The 13,938-nt window shown below is 39.6% G+C and overlaps 2 protein-coding genes across 2 annotated transcripts; one reads left to right on the forward strand and one right to left on the reverse strand.

Annotated features, from left to right (window-relative positions):
• The first annotated feature begins 3,905 nt into the window (after positions 1–3,905).
• Or10j2 (olfactory receptor family 10 subfamily J member 2) lies at positions 3,906–4,896 on the forward strand. The gene is given in 1 exon segment (NM_001409139.1): positions 3,906–4,896. A coding segment is annotated over 1 exon segment (933 nt). The 5' UTR covers positions 3,906–3,935; the 3' UTR covers positions 4,869–4,896.
• Positions 4,897–8,584: 3,688 nt separating this feature from the next.
• On the reverse strand, positions 8,585–12,118 carry Mptx1 (mucosal pentraxin 1). Its single transcript, NM_001037642.3, is given in 2 exon segments — positions 8,585–9,265; positions 12,001–12,118. Coding segments are annotated over 2 exon segments (660 nt in total). The 5' UTR covers positions 12,065–12,118; the 3' UTR covers positions 8,585–8,669.
• Positions 12,119–13,938: the final 1,820 nt, after the last annotated feature.

The raw sequence follows: 13,938 nt of genomic DNA on the forward strand, positions 1-13,938 counted from the left end.
CAGAGAGTTGATTTTACTTCATTTTATTAGTCTTAGCTTCCATTGTGAACACCTCCTGGATGTGAGTTTTGTCAACTTGTGTCTAGTTTCAGACTCAGCCGTTTCCGGAATGTTGGAAAGATTTCTTCCAGAATGCGTCTCCTTCCGTTTGTCATTGCCAAGGTCAGACACGGTGACAAATGAGAATGAAATACCAAGTGTGGTTTTTCAAGTGTTTGCTCTTTTCCCTCTACAATTTTCAGTATGCGGTTTCTTCTATAGACTCTCCTGTCCGTTAACATTATATCTTACCATGCCCCTTTGCTGTGGCAATAGGCTGAAGGACAGGAAATCTAGCAGTGGCATGAAAATAGTCATCAGTATGTGAAATACTCCCATGTTAGAAGCCATGGAGAGTGCAATGATGTGGGAGGCAGTAATTAGCCAGAAAATAGACACTGAGAGAGTAGAAAGCAATGTTTCCCAACTACTACAGACAAAAAAAAAAATGGAATCGATGCTAACAATGGAACAGTATACATCTGTGGAAATTAAAGGAATGAGGTGGGTTGTACTGTTCCTGGAAGCATTCAAAACATACACTCTAGTGGGAGAAGGTAGACAAGAATTGTTATGCATAGTCTAATTATGTTGTGTAAAATTGAAATGGTATAGAGCTATATGAGGTTATACAAAAATAAAATCCCAGAGAGAACTAAACAAGTGGAAAGAAAGAAACCAAGGAAGTAAAGGAGGAAGGAAGGAAGGAAGGAAGGAAGGAAGGAAAGAAGGAAGGAAGGAAGGAAGGAAGGAAGGAAGGAAGGAAGGAAGGAAGGAAAAAGGAAGGAAGGAATAATTATGTTTATCTACAGACCAGATTATATGCAGGAGAAAGCTAACTTTTCTGTTTGCACATCCCCACCATTTGGGAACATTTGTAATTTAAAAGTGTAGTTTTATTTTTCCAAACACACATAGTCCTTTCTTTTTAAAGAGGGTTACCAACTTATAAGACAATATGTTTCTAATCATTGGAGGCACTGAACCAGAATTTGGGGGACTATATATATATATATATATATATATATATATATATATATATATATATATATGTATGTGAAGAATGCTGTACTTTGAAAATTACCTTCTTACTCTAGGGTCCAGTGACTCAGTCACATTTGATAGACTCAAAACTTCCAAATGCATTTTTCTTCTTTAAATTCTGGCTTCCAATAGGGAAGTCTTGGTGGATGAAATGAGAGGGATTAGCTGCTTGCTCAGAATTGGATTTTCAGTCTAGGAAGGTAGTCATTTCTGTAGAAGAATGTCTTTAAAAATTTTTTAGGAACTGGGGGGTGAGATTTTCCTTCCCCCTAAAAAGTTGGAACAGAAGTTTACATAAAATGTTGCTTCTTGGTGGTTAGGACAGCACAGAGGAAGCTGGGATGCTGCACTGGCTGCCCCGTGCGGGCTCATCTGTTCCTCCCATTGTGAGGAACCATCGTTTTCCTGATTAGCAAGAATTGAGGAAACACAAGAACACATATGCTCCACATAGTCTTTCTAGATTCTAGCTTATTTTGACTTCCTAGCTACAAAAGAATAAAATTCTTCTACCTTACCTAAAAACATATGATGAGTCCTGGTTATATAGGGACAGTTAAAGGTTAGTCCATTAGACCCTCTCCTCTCCAAAGAAAACAAATATATATATTCTTCAGTTAGGAAATTCCAAACTCCATTCAGCCCCTTGCATCCCACTGTAGTAAGAGCAACGAAGATATTTAGTTCAATGTAAGATTTTTTTTATTTAATTCTAGTTTTTAAAGATGGCCTTAAGCACCATCGTCACCTCTTGGTGGTTCTTTAACACCCGCGATGAACGTCTCGCTGCTTCAGTCTCCCCCACCACTGCTCAGAAAGTTATCATTTTACTAATTACAGACTTGAACGACTGATGATAATTCCTCCTGGCTTCCTGTTCAAAGACCCTAACCCACCCAGGCATTGGGCCTTCAAAACTGTTTCTTCTCCCAGGTAAGTTCATCCAGCTGTTCTCATCTTTCTTCCTTGGGCCCCTCTGCCATCAAATGATATATTTTGACTGGGAAGAAATATTTACCGATTTCAGTTTTAGATTACTAAAAGGAACAATTAAGTGTAAAAGTCTGGATTGTATAGATGTTATTAAAAGGCTATGTTGGAGATCTTGAGTAGATTTTCTTCATTTAAACGTTATTTATGTTATTGAGTGTTTACTTCCTTTTTTTATAAAAAAACAAAATGTTATTTTTATTTTAATTTTTAAATCAAAGTACAATTACATCATTTCCTCACTTTCCCTTCCCTCTTCCAAACCTCTCCATGTCTTCATAGTTCTCTTTCAAATGCATGGCCTCTGTTTTCCCATCGGTTAGCATTGTTACATTTTACATCCGTTCAGTGTTCCATGCATGTATATACTGTTATTATCATTCTTCTTTGTTTTGTAAATTGCAGTCTGCAATCTTCCCATCCATCACATTTTTCATATCTGCTCTCTTCAGCTATGAACTGACCACGTGGTTCCCATCAGATGCATATGTCATAATTATTTTATTTATCAATTAATTATTAATTCACACTGTTTCTGGCCTTGGTTATCACAATTAAAATAATTACTAGTTCTTTGTACACACACCCTCACACATATATATGACAGTTTCCTAAAAATACATAATTGGAGGTGGAACTATTAACTCAAGGAACATTTGTATAGGTTATCACTAATGTGCTAATATTTCCTCAGCTCTTTAAGTTCTAGAATTTTTCTGGTTTTCCAAATTATTTCTGGGTTTTCCATTTCTTTGCAATGTAATTTCATTCCAAGAGAAAGAGGAAAATTCATGTATTTTTTCTCCAACGAAAATGAGGAAGTCATCTTCTTTCTCATACATGTTGTGGTCATGGATACTTCCTGGGTAGCTGTGATATAGAAGAAATCACCATAGTTTTAGAAGGAAATGGTTGCATCAATTTGAGCAAATCACATAGACTTTGGTGTCATGAGTTTCTTACCGCAAGATGGGGGGTACAAATACGCTAATACATAGTTTTATAATGTTGAAAACATATGGAAAAAAACTTAAAATGGTACAAGGGACTGCTTATGCTTACTCAATTATTTTTGAACATAAGCAACTTTTGGTTCTAAATTACTGCTCAGTGAGAGCACAGAAGTTAAAATATTGGTTTCCCCACAGCTATGTAATGTATAATCTTGGAGAAATTAGAAAAGAGAGCTTACTGTAGTGAGTGCAGCTATCTGTGAAATTTATATGTAACCACAAGCTGGAAAAGGCATGGCGGTGCGCACAATACAGCAAAATAAGTTGCTGGGCAACAGGGAGCTTGATTGACAGGTTATATCAAGTACTGAGAAGAGTCTCTGAGGAGAAGGAGGCATCTGTCAATATTGAAGAAAGGGCAATATTCTTTGTTTTAAAAATGTAATAGAGGACAGTCAGGCTTGCAAATGCTGGATGATCTGTGAAAATGTGTTCATGAAGCAGGCCTGCATTCCTTTTATACAACACAGAAATGCAGTCCTTTATGAAGATGATAAAAAATAATCCATTTTAAACAAATTTTAGGTAACAAGTTGTGAAATTATGCTCTAAGCAAAAATGCCTTTCAAATTTAATTACGTCTTGTCTGCTTCTCTTGACTTCTTCCCTCTTCTACTTAAAGTTCACCTTACCAGGAAATCTGTTCCACATTTTCCACACAAACTATTACACATCATATTATTTCCTGATTGTGTCTATGTTTGACTACTGGATAGACGGCTGTCCTTGCTAACTCTGTATCTACCCAGAGACAGAACCATGACCAATTCTTCCTAAGCATCACCTGCTTAAAGTGGGCACTAATATGTTCTAACTGATTGAGTCAAACCTGTCCTTTCTGTCTGGAAGATGACGAGAAGAAACCACACGGTGGTAATTGAGTTTGTTTTCCAAGGTTTCTCCAGCTTTCAGGAATACAAGTTTACCCTCTTTATGGTCTTTCTGGCCTTGTACCTGCTAACTCTGACTGGCAATGCCATCATTATGATAGTTATCAGTATTGATCGTCACCTTCATACTCCCATGTACTTCTTTCTTAGTATGCTTTCCACTTCAGAGACTGTGTACACATTGGTCATTGTACCAAGGATGCTTGCCAGTCTTGTGGGTTCAAGCCAATCCATTTCTTTGGCTGGCTGTGCTACCCAGATGTTCTTTTTTATCACTTTGGCCATCACCAACTGCTTTCTGCTTACAGCGATGGGATATGACCGCTACGTAGCTATCTGCAACCCCTTGAGGTACACAGTTATCATGAACAAGAGGGTGTGTGCCCAGCTAGTATGGGGGTCCTGCAGCATTGGGCTGCTTGTGGCCATAATTCAAATTGCATCTGTGTTCAGGGCACCTTTCTGTGACGGAGATGTAGCCCACTATTTCTGTGACATCCGCCCTGTTTTGAAACTGTCCTGTGCTGATACCACTCTACATGACATAGTTAACTTTATCATCAGCTCACTGGTTATTGTGGTACCCATGGGCTTGGTTTTCATCTCTTATATTCTCATCATCTCCACCATCCTCAAGATTGCCTCTGCCGAGGGACGGAAGAAGGCCTTTGCCACCTGTGCCTCCCACCTCACTGTGGTCATCATCCACTATGGATGTGCCTCCATTGCCTACCTCAAGCCCAAATCAAAGAATACCAGGGATCAGGACCAGCTGATCTCAGTGACTTACACAGTGTTCACTCCTCTCCTTAACCCCGTGGTATATACCCTGAGAAACAAAGAAGTCAAGGATGCCATTTTCCGTGCCATTGGGAAAAAACCTCTTGCCTAGGATATGTGGCAGTTTGGCATACAGTAGAGTCCCTCTATTTACCTGAAGTTTCAATTAATCATAGTCAATTCTGGTCTGAAAATATAAATGGAATATTTTCTTTTTCTAGAAACTTTATTTATTTATTTATTTATTTACTGTGTATGAGTGCTCTATCTGCATGTACACCTGCATGCCAGAAGAGGGCATCAGATCCCATTACAGATGGCTGTGAGCCTCCATGTGGTCGCTGGGGGTTGAACTCTGTACCTCTAGAAGAACAGTCAGTGCCCTTAACCACTGAGCCATCTCTCCAGCCCTAGAATGGCTTTAATACAAACAATTCTTTAGTTTAAAACTATTTACCTTTATACATGATGAAGTCTAGTACAACCCTGATCCATTTTACTTGGAACATGAATCGTCCCTTCCTCCACCATATCCATATTGTACATGCTACCCACTGATACTGTATTGTATCAGTATCTTGAGAACAAAGTGCAGACAACACTCACATAACTTTTTATTACCATATATTGTTATAATTATCCTATTGTATCATTATATTTTTTGTCTTTTCATATGTGTATGTATGTACTATGTTTGAATGTATGTGGAGATATGTGAGCCTATTCATACATGTGTGTACGCACATGTAAAGTTATAGAGTTGATATTAGGAATCTTCCTTGGTCACTCTTCTACTTTATTTTTAAGGCAGAGTCTTTCCACCAAGGTCAGAGGTTATGAATACAGCAAGTCTCTTTAGCCAGATTTGCTCTGGGGATTCCCTGTGTCCACCACCTGAAGATGAAGTCACAGGAGGGCTGTTATCTCCTCCTGACCTTCACAGGAGTCCTGGGGATTGCAACTCCAGTCCTCACACTTGTACAACAAGTGCTTTAACCACTGAGAATTTTCATATCATTAGCTATTGTGCTGATCTCTTCGTATGTTAATTTATAAATAAAACTGTATCATAATCATGTATAAGTTGGAGAAGAGTATATATAAGGTTTAGAGCTTATATGCCTCAATTTTAGGTACCCATGGAAGATCATGAAATATCCTCATGGATAAGGGGGAAATACTATGTAGTCAGTCACAGTCTGGACTGTCTTTCCTTTTCCAATTGAAAAATTATTTTTTATAATATATAATTTGATCACATTTGCCCCCTCTTGCAACTCCTCCAAGACCATCTTCACTCCCGCAACCACCCAATTCCACCCTCTCTCTCTTTAAACAAACACCCAAAAATACAACAGACAAATGAGAAAACAGGGAATATGTGTGCATACACACAACACACACACACACACACACACACACACACATACACACACACACACACACACACACACACACACACACACACACACAGAGCTCTCACAAAAACACAAGAACAGAAACCAAAATATAAAAGCGAAAAAGGTTTGGATATTTTTTGAAAGCTCAAAAACAATTCTTTTTCCCTATCATTCCTCTTATCCTCAGAGGAAATTGCAAAATATGGTGGTAAGGTTACATTAAAGAGTGGCTCGAATATACTAAAGGTTGGTTCTTGTTTTATTTTGTACTTACTTTCTTTTAACTAAAACTCAAATTCTTTTTTGTGGTGTTAGAGACTGAGCCCTGTGTCTTGCACATGCAAGGCAAATGCTCTCCCACTCAGCTCCACTCTCTCCATCTTGCTTTTATCATTGCTCTGCTGTATCTTTTATTGGTCTCTCAGGTGGCCACCATATGCAGCTCGCAAATGGGGAAACAGGTAGGAATCATAAGCAAGGGTGGAGTTCATTATTGACAGTTCGTTGATGGCAGAAAAGTGGGTTGTATGGTGCCCATTTGAATGCAGGGTTGAAAGATCACCATAAACGTCAGATATTGAGTGCTAGAGCCTCTAAGAGGACACAGATGATGTCCAGTCCTACTAGAAACAGTCAGAGCTCCTCTCCTACCTAGCACCGCATTCTTCTTTTGAAAGTGACGGGAGTAACAAACACTGATTGCCCCACAGAAATATGATCACATATAAATGAGATCTGTACATTTTTCTTCAATTTTCCTGAGTCCCATTAGAACCAGTCCATTAGTGAGTCTGGGTCTCCAGTATGTTCAATGTTATTAAGCAACTTAGTCCCATTCGGTTCACCACATGTTCTGAGGAGTAACCCAGAGATGTCTAAAGAAAGATGGTTCTGAAATTAAATGTGTTAATGCTATTCATTCACTCATTCCTGATGCTGCCGAAATGGGAATTACCCCATGATTTTCATTCTTGTCTTTGTAGAACATAACCCAATACGTACATCTTGTCTTTATCCTCTCCTTTGCTACACTGACAACACTATGTTGTGTGAATTGTTAAGTGTTTGCTTTCAAACCATTGATTCTTAACATTTGGGTCTCTTTGAAGTCAAATGACAGGAGTTGCATATCGGATATCCTGCATATGAGACACTCACATTATGATTCCTAGCAGTAGCAAAGTTACACTTATGAAGTAGCAAGGAAAACATTTATGGTTGGGTGTCACTGCAACCTTGGGAACTGTAGTATCAAAGGGTCCCAACATCATGAAGGTTGAGGACTTTGACTTCAAACACTTTTCTACCTAAGAATCTGAGTTTCCTAACCACTCCGCTAGCGGTCTATAAGTGGGAAGGTTACTTTTATGTGTGAGAAAGACTTAAGAGTCAGAACTATTTAGCCTGGTGAGGAGACTGAAAGGGTGAAATGTTTTGTGATCCACTCAAAGTTGAGGGGGAAAAAAATCTGTCTCTCTTTTTCAAGAATGCCACTGAAAACTGCAAAGGAAGCCCTCTTCAACTTAAGCCTGGGGCCTCTGTGTCTCCAGGGATAGTGTGAGAGCCAGAGTTATGTTCTAAGTTTTAATTACTGTGCCAACGAGATCCACAAAATGAAAATGCCTCTAACCTGTAAGCCCCTTGCCAAAGGACATGTATTTCCCAAAGTGGTGGGGGCCACATGGTTTTGCTCCCCAGAACAGGTTTTTACTTATTTATATTTTGACTCAAGCACACAGGATGTGTTTGAACACATATAGGCAGGGGCATGGGTGGAGAAAAACATCAGGATGTATGCTTGCCCTTGATTGGATCTGATGGGAATTACCATGGCCTTATGGGTTTGCCTTTATAATTAACTCTGCAAAGTGTGACTCATTGCCATTTGCAGGAAATCCCAGAATGGCCCCAGCCAGAGCCCATCATCCTGGCCAGCACTTAATTAAAACTTGCTTCAAGTTTGGCTCAAAAATAGCGGAACTGGTCTTTCTGTCTGGTGAGTCTCAGGTTTAACAGTAGGATGTATATGCTTTTCCTAGAACAGTGAAGTTGAGAGTAAGAGTGAAGAGGGACCCATTTGGGGTTTCCCCTAAGCACACTTTTGCAAACATCTTTGGTTCTTTTCTGGATAGGGGAATGGGCATTATCCTAACCTAGAAATCCTCTTTTGAAACTCTCTTTTGAGATCCGATTCCCTCGGAAACTCTGCTCCTGAAGACTTCTCCCAGCCGCCACATTGTGCTCACAGGTTTCTAAATTTGAGCACAAAGAACCACCATAGGATCTCCTCCAGTCACGGAGAATCCTAGAAGATGGGAGCTCAGTTGTGAGCGGAGTGTGTTCCCCTAGTTCCTATGGTTTGATGTTGTAGAAAATTATAGTACAACTCACCCCAACTTCTGCAACCATAAATAACATACAGCAACGATTCGCATGTCTTTGCTTTTTAATGCATTGCACATTATCATTGTAACAGGACCAAAAGCAGACTTCAATTTCATAGAGAAATTAGGTTAAGTCCACAGTTTGGGCTTAGTCACCACATAGCCATTTTCTTCGTAAGTAAGAGCTCGGAAGTTTATAAGGTTGCCACCATCACAGCTGTCATGTGCCTCTTCTAGGGGGATCACATGGTCCCATAAGGAAACATCCCATATCTCCCCAACGAAAGATTGCTTTGCATCAAAATTTCCCCCAAAGGAATCCTGCTCTTGTCCTATAATGATCTTTGCCTCACCTCCCACAGTGTACCCCTTCTTCAAGCCTTTCCTCCCCAACGGCTTTCCATTTAGCCAGAATTCTGCAATCCCAGAGGCAGACTCCCAGTTCAAACAGATATGGACTGGATCATAAAGACTTGTGGGTGCCTTGAAAATGGCAGCCGAATTCCCAACATAGAACATGTATTCTCCACTATTTTGCACAAAGAGAAGAATCTCATTGTCCTGAGTTTTTGTGTTGTAGGAGAAGATGCTGTAAGGACGGGTCAGGTCTGTGAAGGCCTTCAGACACAGGGTGAAGTTTTGCAGTGACTTCTTCACCCGAGGTATCAGGGACACATAGGCAGTGGACGATTCTTGAGGGAAAATGAATGCCTTGCCATCCATGTCTGTGGAGAAAAAAATCAGCAAGACAAACATCCTATCAACTCTGATCTTTGATTTGTTCTTTTTGTGGCCCCAGAGCTGCCTCCTGGCAGAACACGCACAACACATTGGAGCACACAGAGATCCTACGAGTGTTCGAGCTCAGCAATAGTACAGAGCTAGACCGTGTTAAAGGCAGACCTGGAAGAGGTGGTTCACGTCTGTGCCCTCAGCACTGGAGAGGTGGGGGCCCCCTGCTCTGTGGAGTGAGTTTGAGAACCACCTGAGCTGTGAGAACCTGTCTCCAACAAGCAAACGAAACCAAAGCTAACAATGAACAGATGGATTTGAACTCAGTTCATCTGCTGCAAAGTTAAGGATTCCCTTTATCAACTCTACCTCGATCTTCTTTGACACAGCACCTAGATAAAAGAAGTACCCATGACAGAAAATTAGATGTAACTAAAATATTGCAGCATATAAAGCCTGGGGTATTGCATATTCTCTCACCACTGACACAAACGTGTTATTTCGTCTAGAACCCTGTAGCTAGGGTTAATACATCTTGGACCTTGTTATGATGGAGCATCAAAGTCATGTAAATTACTTGGTCCAGACCATGCTAGTGCCCCACCTCACCGTCACTCTCTCCTGCAGTTCCTGTGTTCAATAAAGACCAGCTTTCCACGACAGCAACAAGATCAAGGGATTATTATTCACCGTGGATTTATTTTGTCTTAAGAGTCACGCGAAAAGATGAAACTATAATCATTATAGAATGATTCTTTCCTGGTCCAGAAAAGCAAATTTAACAAATGCCACAGTTTGGAAAATAAACTCGAGAATAATGACAAACTGAATCAGAGGAGACATGGCCTAGAAATATTATAAAGTCTTGAATTGAGTTAGTTTTGCTTCATAGTAGGAAATGGGAAAACAGCATGAATTCTATTTCCTAACATACAAGGGCTTTTTAAGAAGTGCTTATACTCTGGACCCCTGGAGAAACGGAATGGAACGGTTCCAGAAAAGAGGGCTAGCTCAAATGTATGAGAGAGGGGCATGCAATGAAGGTGGGGGGCGTGAGCTAAATTCCTGTGAACACAACGGCACCTGGAAGGTTGGAGTGTAAGCCATGTATTTATGCCCTGTGATCAATTATCTCCCTGTTTGTAACCTTGTCAGTATCCAAATTTGAAACAGAGCATCATAGTTAGCCTGAAATAACTTATAACTCTCGGCTGACAGCAATGCTGCAGCGTAGAGAAATGAGTGTCAAGTTTTCTTACTGGCATCAGTGAGAGAAAAAAAAATAATAAAGCTGTCAAAACAGGAAAGTAGCTTCTTTGGTAATAAAAATTTAGTTTTATAATACACATCACAAAGTTCATTCTGGGCTGGAGAGATGGCTCAGCGGTTAAGAGCACCCGATTACTCTTCCAGAGGTCCTGAGTTCAATTCCCAGCAACCACATGGTGGCTCACAACCATCTGTAAAGAGATCTGATGCCCTCTTCTGGTGTATCTGAAGACAGCTACAGTGTACTTGTATATAATAAATGAATAAATCTTTAAAAAAAAAACAATGAAAATCACAAAGTTCATTCTTCCCTTAATTGACCTCGGCACCATTTATTGGGTGAGTATTATTTGCATCCCCATTGTATTGGTAAAGAAATGAGGTTCAGAGTCCTACCACTTCACCATAGTCATTCAATTATCCAATTATTCAGGAGAGATGAGTTTCTGGTTTAAAGTCCAAATTCCTTCCAAGATTTCTTCTTTCCTCTTATTATTATTCTAATTTCCACTTATTATTAAGTGTTATTTTTAACACTTAACTCAATTAAGTGTTAAAAAGAATGAGAGAGTAAACATCTACTTTACATATGTACATATATGTGTGTGTGTGTATGTGTGTGTGTGTAAATGTATACATGTATGCAGATGTAGATGATCCTGCAAATGAGGAAGTCACTGCAGAACTTCACCCTCTCTGAAAGCCTTCGTGGACCTCACCTGCCCTTACAACATCTTTTCCCATCTTCTTGTTCTCTTTAATGAGGTGTTACAGTGCTCTCATCAGCAAAACAAATCCCATTCTCCTTTCTTGAACTCGGAGACTTCTTTACACTCTAGTATAGTAAGGCACACCCTTCATCATCAATAATGTGGTAGTTTTTAAAATGTGACTTAACTTAATTCTCTTCCCTTTGGGTAAGTGCCGATTCACTGGTAAGGAGTGAGGACACAGTGGGAGGATTTCTAAGATCTGATTATGAAAAGGTTGTGGCTTCTGAACTGGACATTTCTTCCAGTTACCTGTGGCAGCTGTTTTGTAGAAAGGGACTCAATGACAGGAGATTAAGAATGGTCTACAGTCATTAGACAGTGAAGAACTCAGATTCCCTGGCCAGCATCCTGAAATGAGCTAAAATTGATTAACTATACAAGTAAGCTTGAGAGTAGACCATCTGCAGTGGAACCTTCAGACAACACTGCAACCTTGGTTAAAAGACTATAGTCCCATAGAGACCTGTACTTGGGAACAGGAACTAGAGCATTCTCTGTGTTCTGCTGTAAAAGAGACATAAGACAGTAAATGATCACTCTTTCAAGTTGGTAAGTTTGGATCATATATAGAGTAAGTAACTTCCACACACCATTCACTCACAGTTTCCTGAGAACCGCAGCAGCAAAGGTGTTGGACTCCCTATGTTCTACATGTAGAAAACTTTCCCGCTGGGTTCGCGACCTACCTGATTGTGATATACCTCCTGAAAGAACAGTGAGAAGCAGGGTGCCGACAATAAGCTTCTCCATTGTGTTCTTCTTGGACACCTTCAGTAGTGGGAGATCAGCAACACTTGCTTCTGTGGAGAAACCTCTGTTGTTTAGCTCTTATATTGCACTCATAGGGACAGCACCCTTGTTTTCCCAAAAGGAGACAAAGTTGTAAAAGGTTAATATTAACTAAACAATACATGATTTTAAAACCAATGTGTTAATAACCTCAAATAATGTAAAACTTCTTGGGAAAACCCTAACCACACAAATGAAAGACTTGTGTGATAAAGACTTTAAGTCACTAAAGAAAGACACGAAAGAGATCAGAAGATGGAAAGATCTTCTATGCTCATGGCCTGGTAGGATTAATAGAGTAAAAATGCTCATCCTATTAAAACCAGTCTATAGACTTAATGCAGTCCCCATCAAAATTCCAACACAATTTTTCACAGAACTTGAAAGAATGATTTTTAGCTTCGTATAAAACACAAATCACCCAGGATAGCTAAAATACTTCTGTACAATTAAATAACCACTGGAGGTATCATCATTCCCAACCTCAAATTGTAGAGAGCTACAGTAATAAAAACAGCATGGTATTGGGACAAAGGACACATGTGAATCAAAGGAATAGAATTGAGGCCTCAGACGTAAGTCAACACACCAATATACACCTGATTTTTTTTTTTATTAAGAAGCCAGAAATACCTACCAGAAAATAGTAGCATCTTTAAAAAATTGTGATAGTAATCTTGCTGGGTCTACGTAAAATAATCCAAGTAGATACATTCTTATCACTCTGCACAAAACTCAACTCTAAATGGATCAAAGACCTCAACATAAAACCAGATACACTGAACCTGATAGAAGGGAAAATGGAGAATAGCCTTGAACTTATTGGCACAGGAGAAGACTTTCTGAGCTGATTGCAGTAATAGCATAGACACTAAGATCAACAATTAGTACATGGGACCTAATGGAACTGAAAAGCTTCTCTAAGGCAAAGAACATCATTCAGACAAATCCACAAGCTACAGAATGGAAAAAGATTTTCGAGAACTCCACATCCATTGAAGGACTACTATTCAAAATATTTACAGAATTCAAGAAACTAGATACCAAAAAAAAAAGAAAAAAATTAAATAATCCAATTTAAAATCGGGGTACAGATCTAAATAGGGGATTCTCAAGAGAGGAATGGCAAATGAATGAGAAACCAAGAAACGTACAACACATTTAGCCACTTAGGAAATACAAATCAAAACTACTTTGAGATTCAATCTTACACCTGTCAGAATGACTAAGATCAATAACACAAGTGACAGCTCATGTTGCTGAGGATGTGGAGCAAGGGAAACACTTCTGCATTGAAAAGTTTGTACAGCCCCTATGGAAATCAATATGGCAGTTTCGCAAAATATTGGGAATCCATCTACGTCGAGACACAGCTATACCATTCTTGCCCACATATCCAAGCAATGCTTCCTCCTACCACAGAGACATTTGCTCCACTAAGTTCACAGTTTCTCGGTTCACAGTAGTGACAAAATCGTAAACAACCTACATGCCCCTCAACAAAAGAATGGGTAAAGAAAATGTGGGTATCCATCCCATACACAGTTACCAAACCCAGACACTATTGCAGATGCCAAAAAGTACTTGCTGACAGGAGCCTGATACAGCTGTGTCCTGAGAGGCTCTGCCAGAGTATGACAAATACAGAGTTAATGCTTGCAGTCAACCATTGGACTGAGAATGACATCCTCAATGGAGGATTAGAGAAAGGACTGAGGGAGCTGAAGGGGTTTGCAACCCTGTAGGAAGAACAGCAATATCAACCAACCAGATACCCCAAAACTCCCAGGGACTAAACCAACAACAAGAGAGTACACATGGAGTGACTAGTGGCT

The sequence above is a fragment of the Rattus norvegicus genome, chromosome 13, assembly GCF_021556685.1.
Source record: "Rattus norvegicus strain SHRSP/BbbUtx chromosome 13, alternate assembly SHRSP_T2T, whole genome shotgun sequence".
NCBI lineage: Eukaryota > Metazoa > Chordata > Mammalia > Rodentia > Muridae > Rattus > Rattus norvegicus.